General features: G+C 40.0%; 3 protein-coding genes across 5 annotated transcripts; 1 reads left to right on the forward strand and 2 right to left on the reverse strand.

Moving 5' to 3' along the window:
• Positions 1–1137: 1137 nt before the first annotated feature.
• nsmce4a (NSE4A component of SMC5/6 complex) lies at positions 1138–4375 on the reverse strand. The gene is given in 11 exon segments (XM_076974697.1): positions 1138–1234; positions 1446–1531; positions 1709–1757; positions 1976–2070; positions 2478–2568; positions 2654–2753; positions 2925–3070; positions 3195–3325; positions 3427–3507; positions 4103–4339; positions 4342–4375. Coding segments are annotated over 11 exon segments (1131 nt in total). The 3' UTR covers positions 1138–1153.
• A 742-nt stretch (positions 4376–5117) lies between these two features.
• hps6 (HPS6 biogenesis of lysosomal organelles complex 2 subunit 3) lies at positions 5118–10039 on the forward strand. Its single transcript, XM_076974696.1, has one exon. The coding sequence runs from the start codon at positions 5361–5363 to the stop codon at positions 7899–7901; it is 2541 nt and encodes an 846-aa protein (XP_076830811.1). The 5' UTR covers positions 5118–5360; the 3' UTR covers positions 7902–10039.
• Positions 10040–10978: 939 nt separating this feature from the next.
• Positions 10979–23513, reverse strand: prom2 (prominin 2). 3 transcript variants are annotated; one of them, XM_076975611.1, is made up of 24 exons: positions 23265–23513; positions 22516–22804; positions 20382–20443; positions 19747–19952; positions 19092–19212; positions 18726–18789; positions 18526–18615; positions 18051–18223; positions 17335–17409; positions 17070–17133; positions 16571–16727; positions 16270–16422; positions 15988–16111; positions 15579–15652; positions 13966–14050; positions 13668–13811; positions 13355–13423; positions 13094–13186; positions 12886–12939; positions 12436–12516; positions 12082–12150; positions 11861–11950; positions 11589–11701; positions 10979–11383 (listed from the first exon to the last, which is right to left on the reverse strand). In XM_076975611.1, the coding sequence occupies exons 2-24, from the start codon at positions 22745–22747 to the stop codon at positions 11335–11337; spliced, it is 2442 nt and encodes an 813-aa protein (XP_076831726.1). In that variant the 5' UTR covers positions 22748–22804; positions 23265–23513; the 3' UTR covers positions 10979–11334. The 3 variants fall into 3 exon arrangements, with proteins under 3 accessions (XP_076831726.1, XP_076831727.1, XP_076831725.1); XM_076975612.1 differs by having other exon boundaries at positions 22516–22675; positions 23265–23512; XM_076975610.1 differs by having other exon boundaries at positions 22516–22748; positions 23265–23512.
• Between the last annotated feature and the right edge of the window lie 136 nt (positions 23514–23649).

Genomic DNA, 23649 nt, shown 5'->3' on the forward strand with positions numbered 1-23649 from the left:
CAGAACTGAGCAGGACGCATGTGAGCAAGAGAGCGCAAGTGTGCAGGAACGCCTGTGTGCGAGAAGACGTGCGACTGCCTTATCTACAGCAAAGCCCTGCGTTCATCTGTGACACACATCTTCAATCTCTTATATAAATATGGAGTTATAGCATAAATGAAGAAAAATGAAGAGAAAGGAGGGATTTTTGCTTTCCCTCCATTCCTTAAGCCCAGGACAGAAGCACTGCGAATGGGTAGAAAGCACCTCTTTTATCCAGACAAGCACTTACAGGCATAAGCAGGAAGGGGGCGAGGGTGTGAGCGAGGGAAGCAGAGAGCCTGACAGGCAGAGAGGCGAGCGGACAGAAGAGCGCCTGTGCGCGTTTAAAGGGCCACGTTCCTCTTTATGACGTTACAGAGCCACAAACAAAACTCCCCAAAGCCCCTCACAAAAAACACAGCGGCCTGCTTTGTTGAAATGTGACAGAAAGAGTATGTTTTGCTTCTTTAAAACATACTGTGGCCAGGATTTAGCATTAAATCATTAATTAAACAGAAAAAGCAGTTGTCAGTCTGACTGACAGCATATATGTTTTATAGAAACATTTTGTGTGTGTAAATATATATTTTAACATCAAACAGCCTACGGACTGTAGATGAAAATAATCCATTTGGCAAAATCTTGCATTTACATATTATATAATAACATTATATTATTGTGTACTGAAATCGTTAGTGACAGACAATCTATCAAACATAATCTATCTTTTCCACCATTTACACGCTATTTTGCACCAATGTTCTCTGACCTTGGAAACTTTTATAGTAAACATCAAGTAGGACTGGGATAGTTTGGAAATAACTTACAGTTTTCTATAGTTTCATATTTTAAATGATCCTATAATATTCTCTATAATATTCTGAATATTTAGATTACTTTTTTATTGTGCAAAAAAATAGAACTGGTGATGTAGATTTTTGAATTTTCAAAAACTTTATTTAACTTTCTTACAAAAATAGCAGTCACTACTACATCTTACCTCAGACTACATCTGATAATTAAACATTTTTTGAACAAAAATAAAATTCTTAAAAAGGTACTAAGTATGAACGTGAGTAAAGTATGAACGTGGGTAAAGTATGAACATGGGCAAAATGAGTATGAAGACTTTTTAATCTTGTCCATCTTCTTCGGGCAGATCTTTTGGTCTAGGAATCAAGGCCTCTTTTATCTCAAATACGCTAATGATCTCCTGCAGAAGAGGAAAAAAGCAGAAATGACCCATTTCCCTGGCTCATTATGATCAGCCTCTAATCACAGTGTGATATTTGATTGATCAGAGTCATAACAACTAGAAATACTGCTGCGTTGCAACCGACCCGATGCATTATCTGGACAGTTCTGGTCCGGGTCGGAGGGTTGGAGTTAAACACATGCACAGTTAAACACATGCACAAGCTCACCTTCCAGCTGGCTTGACTGATGGAGATGATGCACTGCTGACGACTGGTGGCTCCACCGGGCTCTACCTCCCCCTCCTCAACTGGAGCTACCAGACACAAACACACAACTCTCAAAGGGACACTCAGCATGGTCAAGGTACCAATACATACTAAATGCTAACAAAGTGGCTGCAAAGACTTAATAATAATAATAATAATAATAATATTAATATTATTCGCTATGAAAAAAAGACTCATGGCCCCTAAATGGTTAAAAATCTTACCTATGCAAGGAAGCTTTTCACTATCCAGATAAATCCTTGCCGCGCCATCCTGAAATACCAAAGAGGGACAAAGAACTTACAAAACTATTTAAAAAAAACCCCCAATAAACAGAATTTGGACACGAGCCCTATTATAGCCAACTTTACATGTACACTGCACTGTGGCAGCAACTTTAACACAGACTGCAACAGATACAAAGAAACAGCGATACGTCAGGCAGCAAAACAGCAAGATCCCCAGAAAAGTCATTTGACTTTTACACTTACCCTGATAAGAAACGATGTATGGAAAATGTTTTCCACTGTCCGGGAGAAGGAGGTAGGATCAATCACAAATTCATAATAAGATATAGGTGACTCTGCTGTGGAGATTGAGATTAAAGTGCTTATGTTATAAGAGAAAATGTTTCAACAGAAGATTATGGTCCATCCGCCCGCCTGCCCTCCAACACCACTATTATTGCCCCTCCAACAAGTGGGTTCTGCCATCTGCCTCTTCCGTAGGGGTATTTTGGATCACTCTGTCTGGCACTTTTACTAGGACCAATTTGCCGTGAGAGTTCCTACAGGTGCTTTTTGCCCCTGACAACATGGCCCCAAGGATCATGCACTATAATAAGATTGTGATCTAGTTAGAATACATTTAGTAAATAAATAGTCATTATAGTAATTCTGTTATGGTTATAAGTGTGTTCATTGTGTTTTGTTTTTTGTGTTTCTTTTAAAACTCACTCAACATAATACCAAGAAAAACAAATAATTTACTAACGGTCATCAGAAAAGTATTTCCGCAGGTATCCCAGAATCCTCTCCACCTCTTTCTCTGTAGCTTCCTGATGCGATTCTTCCATTTTCTTTAACTGTAAAAATAAAACAAAAAAGTAGGGTACCAAGTCTAACAGAGCACATAATGGAGCACACAAAACCGATGAGGTTAAGTCAGACCTGAGTGGGCATGACACGTTTGGCTTCTTTGCCGGGAGCTTTCCTCTGTCTCTCAATACGTTGCCGTGGTGGGGGAGGTTCCGCCAGAAATGATCCCAACCTTAAATACAGAAGAAAACAAACATTGATGATATGACACCCAAAAACAGACAGTGTGGAAATGGACAATTCCCCCATGTTGCATCATTCACACTGTACAACTAATGATTACTGAGACAAAGCATAAGATTATGTCTGAGCTCTGCTTAAACCATGTTTAGTTGGAACACACATGTAATGGAAGGAAGGGGCTGTTCTGAAGCAGGCTTCTGCTCTTCTGGAAAGTCTCTGCCAGGCATCTGGAGGCAAGTAACCATCTGAGCAGTTTTCTTCATCCTCCTCCTCATCTTCTAAGCGATTAAGACCCATAAAGGACAACTGTGATGGTAAATAAAAAAGTGATTAATTATATCTAAGGTGATGAATCATAGAATGCAACTGGCTACTTAATTTGGTGTGAAAATAAACAATGCAATGAAACACAGAGATAATCAAACCTCACCAAATGCTGGGCGTATGCAGAAGGATCAAAAGAGGAACCCTCCGCATGCAGCTGACTGGCCTTCTCTCTCCCCAGGTCTGTGGCCAGAACCAGGAGCTGAGCATCCAGCGCGGCCTCACGAGCCTGCCTTACTGAAGACATACACAGAACGTTCCAGAAACAGAACCGCAGCACAATAGAACGGCCACAGTATTCAGAATAATATGTGTTTATCACAGAATGCATATATTACCATTAGCAAACAACTTGTTGGCTTCTTCTAAGACATCAATGAGTTTATTGTTGGCAGGGTTCAGCATGTCTTCACGGTTTTCTGTGACAAAACAAAAATCAGAAGTTTTTTTGTTGTTGTTTCAGTAGACAAATCACACATTCAAAAAAAGAAGATGCAGTCGAGGATTAGAAGAGAATAGCTGGTTCCTTTTTTATTGCAAGATGAGGTTTGAGACACCCTCTGGAGAATGACTGAAGAGAACAGAGTTGATTATGTAATCACCCCTCCTCCTTTTACAAACTAGTTTTTGAAATTCCATTATTTCCAAATAACGCATTATTTAATATAATGCAAATTGAAATTCAATATAATACAAGTTGTAGTTTGGTAATATTATATCCAAACTAATGACAACACTTAAAAATAAATAAAAGAGCATCTTACACCACTTGGTACATGTAAGAAAGTTGTTGTTCTTTGCTTGTTGCAGGCATGATGCACCTTGCACTACTCAAGAATCACCTAAACTCTAAGAACTTAGGTTTCATCATTTTAACCATTTCTAATTAAGGGTTCAAACCCTTCTGTCCAGAAACATTATATTTACACATGATGAGTAACAGCAGTTACAAGACACTCGAGTTGAAAATGACACACGTGAGGGGTGAGACTCGAGTCTAGTGCTGGAACTCACGATGAACAGAGTTGATGAGATCTCTGTACTGGCTCCTTATCTCCCTTCGTCGGGCTGGGTCATCATCTTCATCATGGATCCCTGATGGACCAGCACCATCATCCTCATCTCCCGTGTCTGCCGCTCGTTCTGGTCTACCACGTCCGCCGAATCCATTGGAGTGTCCAGCCGACTCCTCCTGGCTTCCTCGGCTAACCATCCTCTTCCTCTCGGACATCTCCAGCGCAGATGTGTTTACAGGATTGAAGACGCGCTGTTGGGGATTATAGACATTTATATTCGTGGACTCTTGTCATTTACTTGCAGGCTGGCACACTAAAATTAAGACTGCACCACGAGAGCACTGCGCTCTTCACTCAAGTTTGTTACTTACAGTAGTTATGTCGCTCCCTTAACTATATAATCTATATAATCTAGCTGCCATGCAGATTAGGACTAATGCAGATTAATGGCTTCCCGCGAAAATAAGGACGTCGACTGCTTCCTGGTTTCAGCCTGCACGTCGCGTCCAAATTACGTTGAAACTAGTTATCTTACTACTATATGCTTTTATACATTTCCCTTGATACCAATATTAATTTGTTGCTGTAATAAATATGGAAATATACGGAACATATAGATGTCCACTCGCTTTACAGCTGATGTAGACTACATGATATAGTTTTATGGAAACAAGAACCTGAGCCACCTGGTTGTCGGATGAAAACACGAATAATCACATGAACCACGGTCAGGAGAATCAGAGCGGGAGATAATTACATTCAAAGTAAGTTTTAAAGTAACTATTTTAAACTTCAAATCGTTAACCACCTACATGAAATTATCGAAATGTCCACTGTAAAAAAAAAAAAAAAAGAAAGTTACTCGATTATCGCAATTCACGTATTTCCGCGCACAGTCGCGGATCCTCAACGCATAGTTCACACCGCGACGCGCTTGGTATGATTTGTAGATCGCTGGAGGGCGCGCGGCTTGTCGCGAGCGTTCGTTCTGACTCCTCCCACTGGAAGAAACAGTCCGCATAGTTTCCGGAAGTGAACCAACTCGTGATGGCAGGAGGAGAGGCAGAGCGGAGGATGAGTTAGTGAGCAAATATCGAAAGGCCTGTCCGTTGGAAAGAGATTTTTCATAACCTACTGTGATGGACGCATTAAAAGCAGCGAAAGACAGAGCTGTTGCCAGTGTGTTGACGCTTTGAGGATCTGGCATCGAGTGATAACCGCTTTGCTTCCTTGTCTGCATCTCAACTTCAGCCAATATGACGCGACATGCGCTGGAGCAGCTGACAGATTTTGGTGACTTTACGAGGGGTAAAGAGTTGAAGGATGTGTTGAAACGATCGTGCTCTGTCAGCTCTGGGAAAAACTGTTTCTCGGATGTTCGCGTCAGTCCAGACGGGCGGCACGTCCATGTCATCCTGCATTCTCCAAATTCTCAGCAAAGTGATCTCATGACATTTGACAAGTATTTAAGACCTCATCTTGTACAATGCCAGAAGCATCTCGACCTGATGCTCACACGGGATGTCCCGATAGTTGACCTCATTTATTTCCATCAAAGCAACGTTGATGATGGTGTCACTCTGCTCGGGATCATATTTGAGAACGGACGGGCTGAATTCTGGAGATTCTCAGAGAGTAAGTCTGGATGGCACTTGCTCCAAACCGTGGATCTCTGTAACGGTCCTACAGCCAAGATTATTTCTGTTTGCATCAGTCAACATTTTATCATATGGTGTGAGGAGAGACCTCCGTCAAACAGCTCTTCTGTCCACAATCTGTCTTGTAGTAACTTAAGATTCTGCATCTGTAAAAGAACTTTTGACATAGATGAGGGGGGTGTCAATTTAGGAGGTGTGAAAATTGCTTTGCACAATAATCCTCGTTACTCGGTTATCAGTTCTGGGGATATAGTGTATTTGCTGCCTGATGTAAAAGAAGAGTCTTTCGCCAGTATTTCAAAAGTGTTTTTAACATGGTCCCCACAGCAAGGGATCTTTAAAGTCCACAGTGTCAGTAATGGAACACTCCTTATCAAAAATCCCACGGCCAATAAGGAGTCTGACTTCAGGAGTCTGATGATGGACTGCATTGGGATTCTGCCCATTATCAGCCCTCCTGATGTGTGTGGGTTTTGCCCTACAGGACGTGGGGATCTTCTGCTTCTCCTCAGTTCTGGGTGGGTCTCACTTATGCAGAGAGATGGCATTTTACGTCAAATTTATAAACTCCCTGACAACTGCCTCACTACTTGTGGGGTACAAAACAGCTTAAATATTTATCATGACATCCTCGCACTAAGTGTGGGAAAGATGATGTATTTGATTGATGTTAAGTGTGGCCTAGAGTTGGACAGGATCACTCTGAAAAAGGAGGGCCTCTTTGTGAACTGTTTGGAGAGTCGTTCTCCACAGATGCTCTCGGAGGCTGGCTTATTTGTGGTCACCCAAACAGAGACTGAAGCCAAATCCAAAGCTAATTCAGAGAACATGCAGTCAAGTGCAGTTTTGGTTGAGGCTGTGTTTGATGAGGCCTGCAAATATTACCAGCAGAGAAGTCTTAGCACCACACAGCTAACAGCAGAGAAACTCAGGAAAGGTGGGATGTTCCAGGCACCTATCTCACTGGCGGCCATCATCAGGGATTACTTGATCAATCAGAAGCTAAAAACTGCCGTGAAGGATTCTTCAGGACATGATAAATTGTTAATCTCTCTTGACTCTGAGCTTAAAAGTCTTGTTGCTCTGGAGGACATTAAAACATCAATGGTGAAGGCCTCGGAAAAGGATCTTGGACGTTTCTGTGAGACACTTGTTCAGCAGGAAATATGCAGACTACTCAGCTCAGAAATAGATAAAGAAAACCTTCAGTATCTGAATAGTATCTTCCATCTGTTCCCCACTGAGGCCTGGCAAGCCGTACAGGCTGTTCTCCATTTCAAGTGCAATGGTGAGGGTTCATTATCGACCAAAGCTCCTGCTGAACTGTGGAAGATTGTCCTAAGTCCTGTTCATACAGTGGCTACCATCACCCAGCAGAAGCATGCCCCCGCCAATGCTGTGCTACCCATCTTTGAGTTGCTGTGTAAATCCATGTTTAAATTTCAGCCAAGCTGGCTTCCAATGTTTCTTGAGCTGGCACAGCAGCAGTCTGGCACCTCCTCCAGCTCAAGCTGGAGTTATGGAGTGAAGGAGAGCTCTGAGAGTCTACCCTTGTACAAGCGGGCGCTCGCCGTCATCCCTGGCAAAGGTGATTACCAGGACTTGGAGGTGGAGCTGCTGTTATGTAGCCAGCGGCCTAATGCAGTAATGCAAGCCCTCCGCATCCTTATAGGGCTGGGTCAGTGGGGTCGTGTTACCCAGGTTGCAGAGAGGTTTTGCCGCCAAAGCCCCATTCTCAACAAAGAGATTTTTACCACCCTGCTGTGTGAGGTGTCCCAGCACAGAGACCTTGACCCCTACCTAGATTTACTTTGGACCCTTTGTCCAGAGGACATGACTGTTACTGGAATTTTGAACATAGTGCTGAAGAACCTGCCCTCCACCGCACAGTCCTCAGGGCCGTTCCAGGGACACACCGGTGACGGCCAGCCAACCATTGGGCTTCTGAAGCCTCTGCTGAGTAGAGTTCTGCAGCGGGAGACCAAGCCGAGCCAGAGGTATGCAGACATCTTGCAGTCTCCCTCCCTCCCACCTCCAACACCTCCACGACAGGTCAAAGATCTGACCAGGATCAACAGCGAGCTGGACATTGAGCAAAAGGAGAACCATTCCTCTGAGTCTCAAGTTAACTGTGTTTAACATTTCCACCCATCAGTCCTCTCACTTCTGCACAAGACATGCTTAAAACTACATGCTGAAAACTTTGTTCCAAAATGAGATATCATGCCATTTACTAGTTAAAGGCTTTAAAAAGTTATGATTACTTTACATTGAACTGAAGTTTGGGTAGAATGTTAGACAAGTTTTATTTGAAATGTTATGAAATGTTGAATCGTTTTAGCATTCTTACATACTTGATGTTCTGTTTTTAACAACATTGTACAGAAGGTTCAGTTGATGTTTTGGTGTTGTTTGTTGAGACATTATCATGTTCTTATTTAATCTCCATGGAAAGTTATTTGCTAAATTGAAGACATGCTCTTTTCCACCTTATTCAGAAGTGCCAGTGATAGGAAAACAAGTACGGAATCGAGTACAACCCTTCATGGCATACAGTGAAGACACAATGCAAGTCGTGGAAAAAGAATAAACAGTTCTTTACCTATTGTGGGGTAAAGGGTTAGAACCAATGTGCTGAATAACCTTACCTTGGAAAAACTACATTCATTGGCTTGATGTGGCAGTGCAAAGGCACTGGAGCAGGACGTGTACTGGGGTTGGGTCCCACTGAGCCACTGGTACTGGGGTTGGGTCCCACTGAGCCACTGGTACTGGGGTTGGGTCCCACTGAGCCACTGGTGCCAGCTCTTCAGTGACATTTAAATTGCTACTGTTGACACTACATTATAGAACATGTATCTTAAAGATGCATCAAGAAATCATGCATCACAAGAAAGACTTGTTCATATTATTGAATGAGTTGAACGAATGAGTTATGTACAACAGTGTATTGTGTCTTAAATGTGCATGATCACAGCTTTAATAGTATAACCTAAGGATATTTACATGTAAATATACTTCAAAAGTATCATATTAGAAACACATTTCTGAAGACATGCAATTATAAAAGGTGGAATGGAAAATAATTAAAGATGGTTTATATAAGCCTGTGTGTGTGTGTGTGTGTGTGTGTGTGTGTGTGTGTGTTGCCATGTGTTATTTTAAAGCTGTCCTTCCTATTGATATAGACCATTCAATTTACTTCACATTTCCTACAAACCAGTGTCTTTTGCATAACTCATATGGACGATTAGGTACATACATGGACAGCAGTGGTGAGCTGAGTACAGGCAGACTGACCTGGAGGTCCTGGTTTGGCTGGAGGTCCAATCACTGCATCTACGTGGTGGCTGTCACACACTCGCCGGGTCCATTAAAGTCCCACCGCATCCCAAACACTTGCAGCCCTGTTTAAAATTGAATTTGCAGTAAATTGCATTAAGTATCAAATGACACTGAGTAGCATCAGAATGAAACATGCTGCATGTGACAGACTTCTTTAGTTCAGTGGGGATCCTTTACGAACTTTTGTTAGATACTTTTACAAATGTTACAAATTGTTGTTTTTATGACTACAGGTAAAAGGTTTATATATATTTATTTTTTATTATTGTGTAAAGTAAACTGTTCTAAACTGCTGTGGGCATGGTTTTCTAGAAAAATGCATATGCATAAAAAATATCTTTGTATGTTGTTTTCAAAGCCATTTTGTCAGTATATGTACCATGTGTTCCAGGTACTTATACAATGTATGGATAAAAGTATTGGGAGACCTACACATTAGTAGTTACATGAGCTTTCATGACGTCCCATTCTAAATCCTTAGACATTTATAAGGAGTCCCCCCACCCCACCCCTTCGCTACTATAACCTAAAGGTGTTTGATGGGGTTTAGATCAGGGCTCTATGCGAACCAGTCAAGTTCTTCTGCACCAGACTTGCCCAGCCATGGTTGTATGGATCCTGCTTTGTGCTAGGTGCTTGATTTTATACATTTGTGGCAATGGGACTGTATTCAATTCAGTGGTTAGGAGGTGTGTACAAGATTACGAGTATCATTCCCAATATGAAAGGGCTCATCTAATTCTATCTGTCTGTTTCTCAAACCTGGAATGGTACTCCAAAAGTGGAGTAATTCCCTGGCAATTAAAGATTCTACTAGAAAGGTATAAAAAAATAAAATATTTGTTTTCTTTGCCTTCTACACAGTACCCTACGTATTCAAATTCAGAGCATAAGCTTTATTAAAATAAGTTTTTGTAAAATGTTCAGACATAATCCAGTTTATCATACAGCTAAATTAGATTAAAATATTTGGGCTTTAACACTGGTACTGTGTAGAAGGTAAAGAAAACAAATACTTTTCTATTTTGATACCTTTCTCCTTGTTGTAAATTCAGATATGTGGTATGACATTCAAAAAAATTTATTGTACAGAAATTCAATCTAAATCAAATCAGTTTTATTTTTCCCCCACAAGCCACAAATGTTCTATAAAGATTAGGGTTATTTTCATAGTGTTACCAATAGAGGGCCTATCATGTACCTACTGGTGGCCACTATTAATCCAGATATGGAGTAGGCTATGAACCTACGTCAGGCACCAATCTTGTTTGGGTTTAGTGTCACTGCTGCATTTGTAAATATGTAAATTTTGAACCTTCAGTGCAGTATTAGTAAATGGTGTCTGCTGAAGGTATGTTCAGCTTTCTGTCTCCTGAGCAGTGGAGCTATGTTTGGAATTCAAGTGTTGTGTAACCTGTATGCTGATCACCGGTTCACAGTGCCCTGCGAGGGCAGTTGTGCTAATAGCCCATGAGGGTGTGAAGTGTGCTGGACCAGGAGCACAGGGGACTGCCCCAGGGCAACCACACCAAGCACTTCTTTACACCAAACACACAGCTTCAGTACAGCAGTGAGGAAGAGCTGCCATATTGTGCAGTGAGCATTAGAGTGGACCATAAGAGGCAGCAGACGGTTCAATAGAACTCATAACATAACTTCACAGAATAGGCTCAGTGGTCAAACTCTATACCGCTTAACCAAAGTGAGGCAAAACCACTGACTCTCAAAGCAGACTTTTCAGAAGGGTGCCTTGCCATGTGATACTGCTGCCTCCAATGTATTGATTGTGTTTCTAATTTTAGAGCACACGACTTGGAGGTTAATGCTTTATTGACAGGTTGGTTGAGAAAAAAAACACCACAGGTAGCCATGTTGGCAGTAGTATGTTTATTAGACAGTGTTCTTGTTTGAAATGATATAATAACTTATTGCATTAGGGACCACATATTAAAAAAAATGTACAGTACACATACAGTAATATGAAATGAAATGAAATGAAAATCAGGCGTCCAGTGTTTCTTATAAGGTGCATGCGTGCTATAGTCATGAGCTCACGTCATGGAAAAAGCTTTTGGTTGGGATGTTCCTAATCCAGAGGGCACACATCTTCCTCATTCCACGTAATCCCTCAGGTCTCGAGGTTTATGTGTTCGTTTTTGGATCCAGTATCCAGTGTGTGAAACTCTTGTTCAGTCCATTCTGAAGTGAAAACGAACGAATGCTTCTCCTACATTTTGATATTGGCCCTTGGGACGGGGTTCATCATTATGAGGTTTCTTTCAAAAGAAAAAACACAAAACAAGAACATTTGCAATAAGAGTCATGTTAAAATGTCCATGAAAAGGCCTTTGTGAAGTGACATTTGAGATGCAGTGATTAAACTCTGCTTTCATAGTTAAAAGAAATCTGATGCTAAATGGAAGGTCTCAGACACTGAATGCATGTGCCACTGTCTTGCTTCCAGTGAGAGCTGCAACTCACTCGTTCAAATCCGTGTGCTTCATCCGGCGGTAGTGCTTGGCCAGTTTGACAGAGAAAATAATGCTGGGGATAAGAAAAATCAAGCACCAGCCCAAACTGAACCAAAAAGCATTCTGGACACAAAGAGAAAACAGAATATATCAACTGAAGTAATTAGATGAATCACATACGACAATAGTCCTGTGGGACCAAAGTCTGTCATGAGGTTTGCAAGCCTGACAGAGACATATTCAAAAATAAAGTTTGCAGAAATGGGAAAAAGCATGATTTACCAGAGATTCTACGAGCTGTGTGCAAATTAGTTGATTTATTTCATCAACAGCTGAAGCCACTGGTCCACAGGCACCAACTTGGTCAGTGATCTGACCCAGAACACAACATAATTCTCTTTTTAGACCATAGACATGACACAATATACCATAGCATATATTTAGTCAATGCAGAGTATATTTCTGAAATTGGTGTGCCAAAATAAAAAAAAAATAAAACTTACCGTTTTATTTGCCCACTCAGCAAATGTTGTGATAAATTCAATATGACAGTTCACAAATCTTCTAGTTTTCTGTAGAAGGTTTAGTAGTTTAATATTTTACTAGATACTTGATAATGTAACTTGCTTGACTATTATAATGCAATCTGAAGTCTACATAGAGCATATTATTGTTTTATATAATTCTACCAATAGTGTTACTATTTCAGCTCATGTGAGTGATCTTAAAGTGTGTTAGAGTTACATGCAGACAATCCACAGGAAGTGTAATTTTATGGTCAAACAAAAACGTGCTTAAACTGCAATTTGCTTAAATATTGCCATTATCTGATGGCTTAATGACCACAACTGACTTACCGATTTCACTATTTCGGTTGTATTGTCGTTAAAAAAACTCTGAGCATAACTAAAAGCCTCCAGAACATTCTCCACAGTACCCTAGAGTGTGCGTTGTGGAGGAAAATGTTCCTGGTTAATAATGTTTCTGTTAAATAACAGTCTACACACAAAAAATCCATAATGATTAGAATATTCATTTAGATAATGCATTCATTAAAAAACACAAACAAAACAACAACAAACACAGCCTTAACGTGCCAGGACATACTGGTCTCTGTTACTCAACTGGTGGATCTCAACCCTGCATGCCTCCATATACCCAATTTGACTCGTTAATTAGGAGTCAGGACCACTTTTGAGTAACCCTGCCATAGGTTGTATCATAGGTAAATGTACGTATAATTAATACGGACTGCAGAGAACGATCATGTAAATTATAGACACGCAATAGTGGTTCTGCTAACTTACATTGATTCTTGACGCTATGACACTGATGTTGTTGATTGTAGAGTTCAGCTCACACTGTAAAAATTAATTTGGGAAAAAAAATGAAAGCATGAAATGTACTCAACAATAACTCATTGAAGTTATTTACTCAACAATAACTACTCATTGAAGTAATGTTTTGTTTAATTTTAGTTACAGTGTGTAGTCTTTTGTTTTTTAGTGAACATACCACCAGTGGGTTGATGATGGCCTCAATCCAAGTTTGGAGAGATCTCAAGTAATTTGCATCTTTCTGGAGACTAGCTTTAATAGTATCGTTGGGCTAAACAGCAGGCAGTGTAATATTATCCATTAATATTGTTTCATTTCCAGGACACACTAATGGCCATCAAGTACATTACATAATGATATTTTAACTATTATAAAATAACATTTTAAAATAACAACAAATGTAGTTATTTGCTTCAACAAAAGCAATGACATTACCTACTTGATTATTAGCAAGATCATCCAACTCGTCTGCTGTCACATTTAAATTTTGTTTTGATATGGCATTAATCTAAAAAGTAACAAATGGAATTAAGATTAAATTAAGTATTTGAACATTCTGGAATAGGCCTTTAATATTAAGATTATTACATTAATTTTAAATGTAAATATTTGTATGCCTTTTATGTAATAAATATATGATCAAATCAAGTTTATTTTATACATATTTTCCTTCTCAATCTGTATGAGTTATGTTATCACGCTGATGGGGTGTTGAAATAAGGTTTTGATTTCCCTTCAGTGAGGTTCTCTACCTCCTGTATGATACTAGTTACGTTCACGCTGCTGGCTGTGCTTGATACGTTTCGCAACTGGCTCTGTATTTCTGGACTCAGCAGTGTGATGTTAGGAAAGGTGATAATCATGTCCTCAAATTCATCATGCACGTTGACTGTAAACTGTTAAGACACAGGATAAGAGGATTCAAGTGACTCAGATATGCAAGATGTCATATATCAGAATTTGGTAACGGCTACATTTGCCGCAGGGGTCTAATCAATTGTCAGTATGTGCAAATAAATGTATGGGAAGTCTACAGAACATGCTTCTTACTTTAGAGACATTAAGAATGTCACCAAGATCAATAATATTCCCCAGGTGTAAAGTGATCCACAAGGATTTATTATGGTGACAGTCACTGTGGATGAGAAATGTTACAAATAAGCCGTGCATCTTATAAAATAGTCCAATGACACACACACACACACACACACACACATACACACACAGTACTTTGGCCCCTTTTGCCTTCAGAACTGCCTTAATCCCTAATAGATTCAGAAAGGTACTGGAAACATTCCTCAGAGAGTCTGGTTCATATTGACATGATAGCATCACACAGTTGCTGCAGATTTGTCAGCTGCACATCCATGATGTGAATCTCCCGTTCCACCACATCCCAAAGGTGCTCTATTGGATTTAGATCTGGTGACTGTGGAGGACATTCAAGTATGGCGAACTCATTGTTGTGTTCAAGAAACCAGTCTGAGATGATTCACGCTTTATGACATGGCACGTTATCCTGCTGGAAGTAGCCATCAGAAGATGGCTACACTGTGGTCATAAAGGGATGGACATGGTCAGCAATGCTCAATAAGTACTAATGGACCCAAAGTGTGCCAGTAAAATAAGCAGTCCCCCACACCATTACACCACCACCACCCGCCTGAACCGTTGATACAAGGCAGGACGGATCCATGCTTTCATGTTGTTTATGCCAAATTCTGACCCTACCATCCGAATGTCACAGCAGAAATCCAGACTCATCAGACCAGGCCACGTTTTTACAATCTTCTATTGTCCAATTTTGGTGAGCCTGTGCAAATTGTAGTCTTAGTTTCCTGTTCTTAGCTGACAGGAGTGACACCCGGTGTGGTCTTCTGCTGCTGTAGCCCATCCGCTTCAAGGTCCAAAGTGTTGTGCATTCAGAGATGCTCTTCTGCATGCCTCGGTTATAACGACTCATTATTTGATTTACTGTTGCCATTCTATCAGCATGAACTGGTCATTATCCTCTGACCTCTGGCATCAACAGGGCATTTGCACCCACATAACTGCTGCTCACTGGATGTTTTCTCTTTTTCTGACCATTCTCTGTAAACTCTAGTGATGGTTGTGCATGAAAATCCCAGTGGATCAGCAGTTTCTGAAATACTCAGACAAGCCCGTCTGGCACCAACAACCATGCCAAGTCACTTAAATAACCTTTCTTCCCCATGCATTCAAATGCATTGTGTTGCTGCCATATGATTGGCTGATTCGACATTTGCGTTAATGAGCAGTTGGACAGGTGTACCTAATAAAGTGGCCGGTGAGTGCATATAGCTTGGATGAACCAAGGAAGTGTTCAAGTAATGGCCAACTAGTCTTTCTTTATAACTTTGTTACATTTTATACTTCAGGATAAGGATGTTCATGCCTACTTAGTAAAAAGTATCAAATCTAAAATCTGCCATTTGTAACATGGAATCTGTAGAATGGACTTTCAGTCAGAGTGGCTGTAATTCGATTGTTAAGATTTTGTTCCCAAGAGAGCGATATACTTTGAGGTTGTGTTTTTGTTTATGTAAACATGTAAATTTTGTTAATTTTCTTTTTCTGTGAATAAATGTAGTTTCTGCTAACACTGTACGTAATGTCTGGATAAATGCATTTCTGTGACTCACTTATATATATCACTGACTGACACGTTGAGTTGAGACAGCTGGGACACTTGAAATGCAGCTGGAGTGTCAATGACCTATAGTTGAAAACATGAGTGCACACAACAAGCACACTCACCCATATGTACATGGACAACACACAGCAGACACAGCGATGTAAAACGATGTAAAATAAAAATTATATATATACATATATATTTTATACATATATATTTTAGAAATATATATTTTTAATTCTTTAGACGATGTAAATTATATATATTGAAAGATGAAAGATCTATGAAATGTCTATCAAAGACCAGGAATTAATGGACTTGTGAGGTGAATGCAGAGAAGTCTATAGAATACAGAATCATTCATGGTTAGACAGTGTCCTTCAGGATGTTACGCAGAAGAACATGTGTTTGTCTACCTGAAAGAGTTGTCCAGTTTGCCATGGCACACAGATGAGGGTGTAAGTGTTCGCTCCCACTATGAAGAGTATCACCACCACTATCATGAATACCCAGGAGAACAGGAAGCTGAAACCCACACCCCTGGAATCCAGTACAAGGACACCACGCAGTTAGGGCTTCTCTGTTGTCAACATAAATAAATGTGACAATATATGCAGGCACCGTAGCTCTAACATCATGATGTGTAAACATTACTGGAGGTAAGAGCAGACGTAGTGTGGTTTAAGCTTGGTGCTTACGCCATGAGGCAGACCCCTCCACAGTTGGCAGTACTGGAGCGTTCACTGGGACTGACATTAGACTTTAGTCCTGCTGGACCAAGCAGCAAACCTAGAAAATTACACACAACTACGAGCAGAATCAGACAGCACAGGATCACTGCGACGATCCCCCTACACACACACACACACACACACACACACACACACACACGCACACACGCACGTTTACTTGTCTTACAGTACAATGTAACAATAATGTGTAACAGTGTATCTTTAAATAACACTGAACATCTCACACTCAAGTTTGATGACACACTACCTGATTTGCTCTCCCTTGTTTATGTAAGGTGTGTAGGTGCTAATGTTTCTTTGTGCATTGCCCAATACATCAGAAATATCACTCAGTATATTTAGTGGCACTTTGTTGGTTAACTTTGAGATATCCGTCTTTATGCCTTGGAGCTGCATCATAATCCCTTTGAATGACAAAAGAAGAGAAAGAACATACAGCACCATTCCTAGTTATGCATAGATTAACAAGCAAAGGAAAAATAATTCAAAACTGCTTGCACAATGACCTCATCCGCAAATATGCACAAAAATACTTAACATGCACAAATATTTAAGCATATTATTGCTGCCATATTCTAATTTGTATGTTATAACATACATAATAAAATTACATGTCATACTCATGAGAAATACCCAGTTTCAGAAGGGCAGAAGGACCGTGTCAGGTAAGGAGATGATATTTGCTTATAGAAAACCCAACCATACACAATGTCACTCCTCAAGGTCACTCTCCAACCTGAACTCACCCTGCACTCTGTCTCTGGTCTCATTTGTCACCCTTTGCGGAATGCTTTCAAGGTATTCCTGCCCCTGTAATACAGCAGCGTATGCCAATAACCCATATGAGGCAGTGTCTGATCTATTTCACATTCAGTAGAAATTCAAACAATAAGATTCAAAAACTCTGCAGTTAAGAAGTAACAAGCATTCAGGCTTGATTTAATGAGCGTTACACTATGTGGTAACACAACCATAATTATTACACTTTTATATGTGCATTAAAGATCTCACCTCTTTTATCTGTTTATTTAGATCAATCTTCCTAGCCTGGACCACACATGAGCTGAGCTCACTGAGATTGGATAACTGTCAAAGAGAGAGATGGCAGAGCAGAGGATAAATGAGCTGGTGCATGAATTGTATACGTTCACACAAGACATACCTAGCTCGTGTGCACCCTTACTGCATATAGTAATATAGTATGAGTAGTGAAATCACAGAACATCTCACCTGATGTGGTGAACATCTAACACCAGAGGGCAGTCATTATTTGGCTTCCATTCATAAGGGTGTGTATGTTTCACAGGACACACCCTACATTTGTTCACCATGAAAAAGACCCTGGCTTCTTATTGCAAACCACCGTTTGATACAGTGTATATATTGTGCTTGACCCTGACAGGAACATCAGGACTTGTGGTTCACTATCTTTGATCCAAGTCTGTTTTGTGTGCATATTAAGCAATAAAGGGCATTAAAGCTGAGATAAAGTAACAACAACTCCACGTTGAGTCTGAGATATCACAGGCTAGATGAGAGGATTTCATCATCATTTCTGGATGTTTTTGGTGGTTTTCCAACCCTGTCCCTAACAGAGCAAAAAAGTGGTGCAAAACGGCAGCGCGCGCTCACTGTGAGCCATAAACAACAATAAAAGCTGAATAAAGTGTCATTCTCGGGTTAGGCTTCTGCTGGGTGTCTAACATGACAGGCCTTATTTGACTTACAGTAAGATTTAGGTCCACAGAGCAGTTCAGGCTGAAGTGATTGTCCTGACAGCTGGAGTTAGACAGCTTTTGGGTCACATTGCTCAATTTGCCCTGCAGTACTGTGAGATTGGACTGCAGCTCCGGCTGGGTTTTATTCAGCCTCCGCAGCAGCGTATCAGTGATGTTAATCACTGGAACACAGAAGAGCCAATAGAGAAGTTTACACACGAAACAGGGAAGCGCACATAATAGGACATACGTAAGGGTTGAGGCATGGAGACACACACCGACACACACGCTAACACTAACACTACTGTGGCTGCTAGTGTGTGCATCACCATTTCAGATGGGGAGATCATAATCATTTATGTTGGGATATGAAGTAAATATTGAAGTTAATACCATTCAAGTAAATATTATTTTCAAATGTTAGAGGTAAACTTAAGGAACGTTTTTGTTTCAAGGCGTTTTCTTCAAACCATCTTTTGTTTACATTGTTCCAGCAACCAAACAGGACCCAGAGTCATCTGGAAAGGTCCTTCTAGATGCTTTTTTATCTCTGTTCCAAGCAAATGGCCTGTATCTGGAGAAGGCAAATGGGAAGGGCTGACATCATTGTTTTCACAGCAAAACAGTTCAAATGTAACCTGGCTGCAGTAACACAGTCACATGCCTGAAGGTAGTTTCACTCACCATTTATATCCTGAGAAATGTTATCTACAGTCACACTGCTCTCATTTATAACCTGATCAATTTGCTGTTGAGATACAAGGAAATGCAAAATGTTCATATTTGTCTTCAACTAGAAAACAAGCTAAAAGCCAAGATTAATCACAAAACATTTTGTCTTAGGCACAAACACTGTTGACGTTTTGTGTGTGTGAATAGACCAATAAGCAGCCAAATGTTGTAGATGAGAGAACTGTGCAGTTTCAAGGAAGTGCTTCTCAGTATCCTTTAAAACCATGTTGACTCACCTTGTTAAGACAACATGGCCTTGGCTGTGAAATGAGAAAATACATTGCAAATGACGTTGCTTCTCTCCATTAGTGTATTTACCTTAGGAACAGTGTTGAAGTAGCTTTGTAGATTTTCCAATATGTTGTTGACATCACCTGAACTAGCCCTCACAATTTCCCCAGTGTAACTATTGCTTAAGAACATGCAGACATTTCCTGCTCTAAAGACAGAAATACAAGGTAGTTTGTCACTTATTAAACAGGGACATCACAATGGAATATGAAAAGGGACATACACATAATATATAAATATATTATTAAAATACTGTTCTACTACTTAGTCAGACAGGTTAAGAAAGTCATAAGAAAATATGCCCTTACTGACAATTACAAAAATTTAACTACCAGAATCTCTAAAATTAAACCGCATTTCTTCTTTGGCAATGTGTGTGTGTTATAATGCATTTATGAAGTCAAATACATTTGCTTTATTAGGAATTTGTGTATGTTGCTATTACTATAAATAACATAGGCCTTTGCTACAATTATACAGGCATTACAATGAATACATGTATTTAGAATTCATTAGAAATGCAGGATTAAACTTTTTCTACCACCTTTTCTAATGAGCTCAAATATGTTGTTTTTATTATCACAATAATGGAGAAAGTAAAGGGACTTGGTTTCTTAAGCAGTTATTTTGGCATAAACACAGTGATCAGAAACGTCACCCAGTTAAAAGCTCCCTCACTTACAGCATAAACACGGTGATCAGAACCGTCACCCAGTAAAATGTCCTCCTCTTGCACTGGGTGTTACTGGTCTGCTTTTGGTACATTCGGCCCCCGCAGTTGCCACAGCAACGGCAGCAGGCAAAACACAATCCAATTAAAGGCACCAAGATGATGTAGATGATCCCAATGGCAACACACACCAGTAAGCCAGTCTCGTACGTCAAAACCTTAACACATCATCAGACACACACAGGTAAGGTTCTGAGAAAAACAGAGAGGGTTCATGGATATATTGTTGACCTGTGCAAAGTGTACAAAGATGTACTCCAAAATAATTCTTTATGCAAGCAAGAGGTAGCATATAATAACAGCTTTTCAGAGACAGATACAAGGCTTTCATGCTTTGATCCAGTATTATGACAATAGCAACAGAAACACTAAAATAAAGTTTTAACAGAGTGCCAAGCCAGTACAGGACAGAGCAGCTTATGATCCTGAAGACCGGAGGATATCAATGTTTGAACAAGGCGATAAACGGAAGGAAGGGAGGGGAAAGATATTTGTGTTTCTTTTAGCCAGAACTGACTTTATACTGCACCGTGATCTATTTTATTACCAGTGCTAAAATGGGACATATCCGCTCATTGTTTAAATACCTTCTTTATGGTCTCCTCCTGTGTGATGGTTCTTGTGTTTTCTATCACACTAACCACAAGTTCTAAAAAGCCAAAGCAACAACAAAAGAAAGAATAAACACAGGATTGTTGCATATCCATATTCATCATCATTGGCATATTGAATATCTCACTGGCTTGGCCACGTTTCACATAATCCTTCAAACCCTTTCATATGTCTAGCATTTCCTCTTATACGTGTGTAACCTGCTGTGAGCTCCAAACCACATGTGTGAATAATTTCAGTGAGGATAATGCAGACTGGCATAACCTGTAAAAGGTACAAACTATGCTAAGTAGTACTTCTGAGTACAACTGGTCAACCATGGTGTGTTGACCTAGCAGGTTTATTAGCCATTGTTGCATTACACCAATTTTCTAAACCTGTTCTTAATCATTATCACAGAATGTAAGTTTTTTTTCAAAATCATGCTGTATAAACTGCTAGCCCTTGACAGTAGCTTATAGGTAAAATAAGAACAATACATTTTTTTCAATACTGTAAATCAGAAAGCAGCGATAAACCTCGCCGAGTGATCATTAAACAGTGCTACGGGAGTGAAGACCACATTAAAATACCATTCTATGACTGGAGCATAACTTCCTCTTCAACATGGCTGTATTCTTTATGAGATTATTCTCTCTCATTAGTTTGTTCATAGTCTGGATCATATGTAGCATTGTCCTCTATTTCAGACACTTCCACTTTATCGAGGTCACGTTTGTCCAAGCGTACGTCATTCTCACCAGAGTTGTTACATATATGATCAAGAGCCTCATAAAAACTCAGTAATTTCCTCATTGGGCCGTTGCAGGCTGAAATGTGAGCAAGGCTCAAACAAGCTGTATTTACATCTCAGAGCTGCGGGACGTAATCTGTGTAACAATGAACCATGCTGTGTTGTATATGAGAAATTTTCCCATAACAAAAAGATACAGGCCCAAAATAGATATTGCAACTGTGTGTGAGATAGAAAGAGAATGAGGGAAAGAGACTGAGTGAATTCTGATTCAGCATCTTTAAACAGTCTCACACGTTATATGACTGGAACACAGCATTTATTTTCAATGACCAGAACAGACAAGTAAATATATTCTGAAATAAATATTCTGAACATCTGTGTACATCACAAGTCTTTCTGGCAAAGCTTTATCTTATGAATCTCCATTTGCGACCTTGTATGACACGGTAAACCCTATTGTAAATGCTTTAGACATTGTCACACAACAGAACCATGTCACTTTAATCTCTTCTGCTTCCAAAACATTTCTATTCTCCACACCAGCCCAAACAACATTTGTGAATGCTGAATTGTTTTAACTACACATTTGGCATCATTAGCATTTTGGTCAAGACTTTTAAAACACTGAGACTTAGAACACATGTAGATGTACAGTAATACAAGGAAGGAGTAATTTAAGTAGTCTCCTTCCAGTAACAAAACCAACACCTGAAATGGTGTATTTGAACAAAAAGTAAGGAAATCGCTTTGGGGCTTTAAACATGGGCAGATGACTAGTGTGGACAGGGTTAGGGAAAACAGAATTAATCCCAGTGTCTGCTGTGCTTTTTCCAGTTAAACATGAAACTTACAGTCTGTAACATAAAAGAGTTTTTAAATAATTTAGTGAACTAGTTAGTTAGTTATTCTCTTTAATGAATGCTTCAACTGAATGCTACAGTTAATCATTACATATGCCAACATCATATTTAGAGCAGTTCCTCTGCTCTACCTGTTGAGGAACTTTTTGTCAACAAACATATAGCTGTAACTTTTTGTTTTGTACTGATGTGTACCACTCTTTGGATTAGCCACTTTAGAGATTCTCACTAATAAAATGTAAAAAAAAAAAACATTTGTAAAAGCTCATATTTAGCTTTCCAGTTAAATATAAATTGAATTCTATTATCAGGCCATACATGTAAAAACCTCAGGAACATGTATTCAAATGTTGTCTTTTGCATATCATTTACATGAACATTAAAGTCATATGTCATGTCATGTGTACAAATACAGCCTCTTTACCAAATGCACTAAAAAGGTACATAAGATCACATCTTCACGTAAGCAAAAAAAAATATTCCATTTACTACAAAAATGGTAAATGGACTCACCTTTAGGGAAAGGGTGGGGCTGGACAGACTGAAGGAATGAATGTACAATGGATGACATGAAAGCACCATCAAACGACAACCGCTGCCCAGGCCAGTACCCAGGCCCTTCCAGCCCTTGTGGAGTTGGGCTTGCCGGGCAGAAAGCTTTGGGCTCTGTGCTCTTACATGGGCAGAGAAACAGCAGCATCACGCTAAACAGCCCGATCATCTGTCTTCTTACACTGCTCTGCATCCTGGCACGCAGCAGAAAAAGCAAAGTGTCTTAATGCTTCTGCCTTTCACAGTACATCTGCATTACAGAGGATGAGAAGAATATAGTTGAAAAACTATGGAAGATAAGGAAAAAACCTCCTGATTGCAGTTAATGAAAATTGTTTTAATTGAATATATCTAAAGTTTAAACATAGTGAAGTCCAATCAAACTAATTATGTAAAATAATACATTTGTGCTGTGAAACACAGCTACTAACAGACCTACAGGACATCTAGATTTGACATCATGCCCCTAAATGTTTTCCAGTCACAAAGAAGACCTGAAGAACTCAAACTGTGAAGCTGATATTGTGGTTGAGATGACTTTCATTCACTTTGAGCTCCTTGGAAAGGTTTGATCCAATTCTGTCCCATTCCTTTCACTAAAAGCACTCAAGCAAACCAGTGTTTTGTGCACATAAGAGTGAAATGTTAATCTCACCCATGATTGGCTGAGCAAGTGAAAAAATCTAATGCGCAAAGTTTTAAGAACGTACCTTTTCTGTGCTGAAAGAAGAGCCCGCTGTGTCCGGGGCAGGTGCGGCTGGATCGAGTGTTTGACTTGCTCAGGCAAGAGTGTGTGCTCTATAGAAGCTTATCTCACCTTCGGTGCTGAATGCAAGGAAGAGGCGAGGGGGAAGCCGTGGACGTGGGCGGGAGGGGGTGGTGTCTGGAGCTACAGCGAGTGGAGATGGTTATCCAGGCGGAGGAAGAGCACCCAGCTAGCAGAGCGACTTCAGAAACGTTAGCCCACTTTTGCAGTGTTCTTCCCTTTCAATGTGAAAACTAAATGCTGGATCATTGTCACTATAGCAAAGGTCAAAAAATACGCACAAAGCTTCCCTACATTCAAATGTTTTCCCAAACATGTCACAGCCTAAA

Source organism: Brachyhypopomus gauderio, chromosome 15 (assembly GCF_052324685.1).
Source record: "Brachyhypopomus gauderio isolate BG-103 chromosome 15, BGAUD_0.2, whole genome shotgun sequence".
NCBI lineage: Eukaryota > Metazoa > Chordata > Actinopteri > Gymnotiformes > Hypopomidae > Brachyhypopomus > Brachyhypopomus gauderio.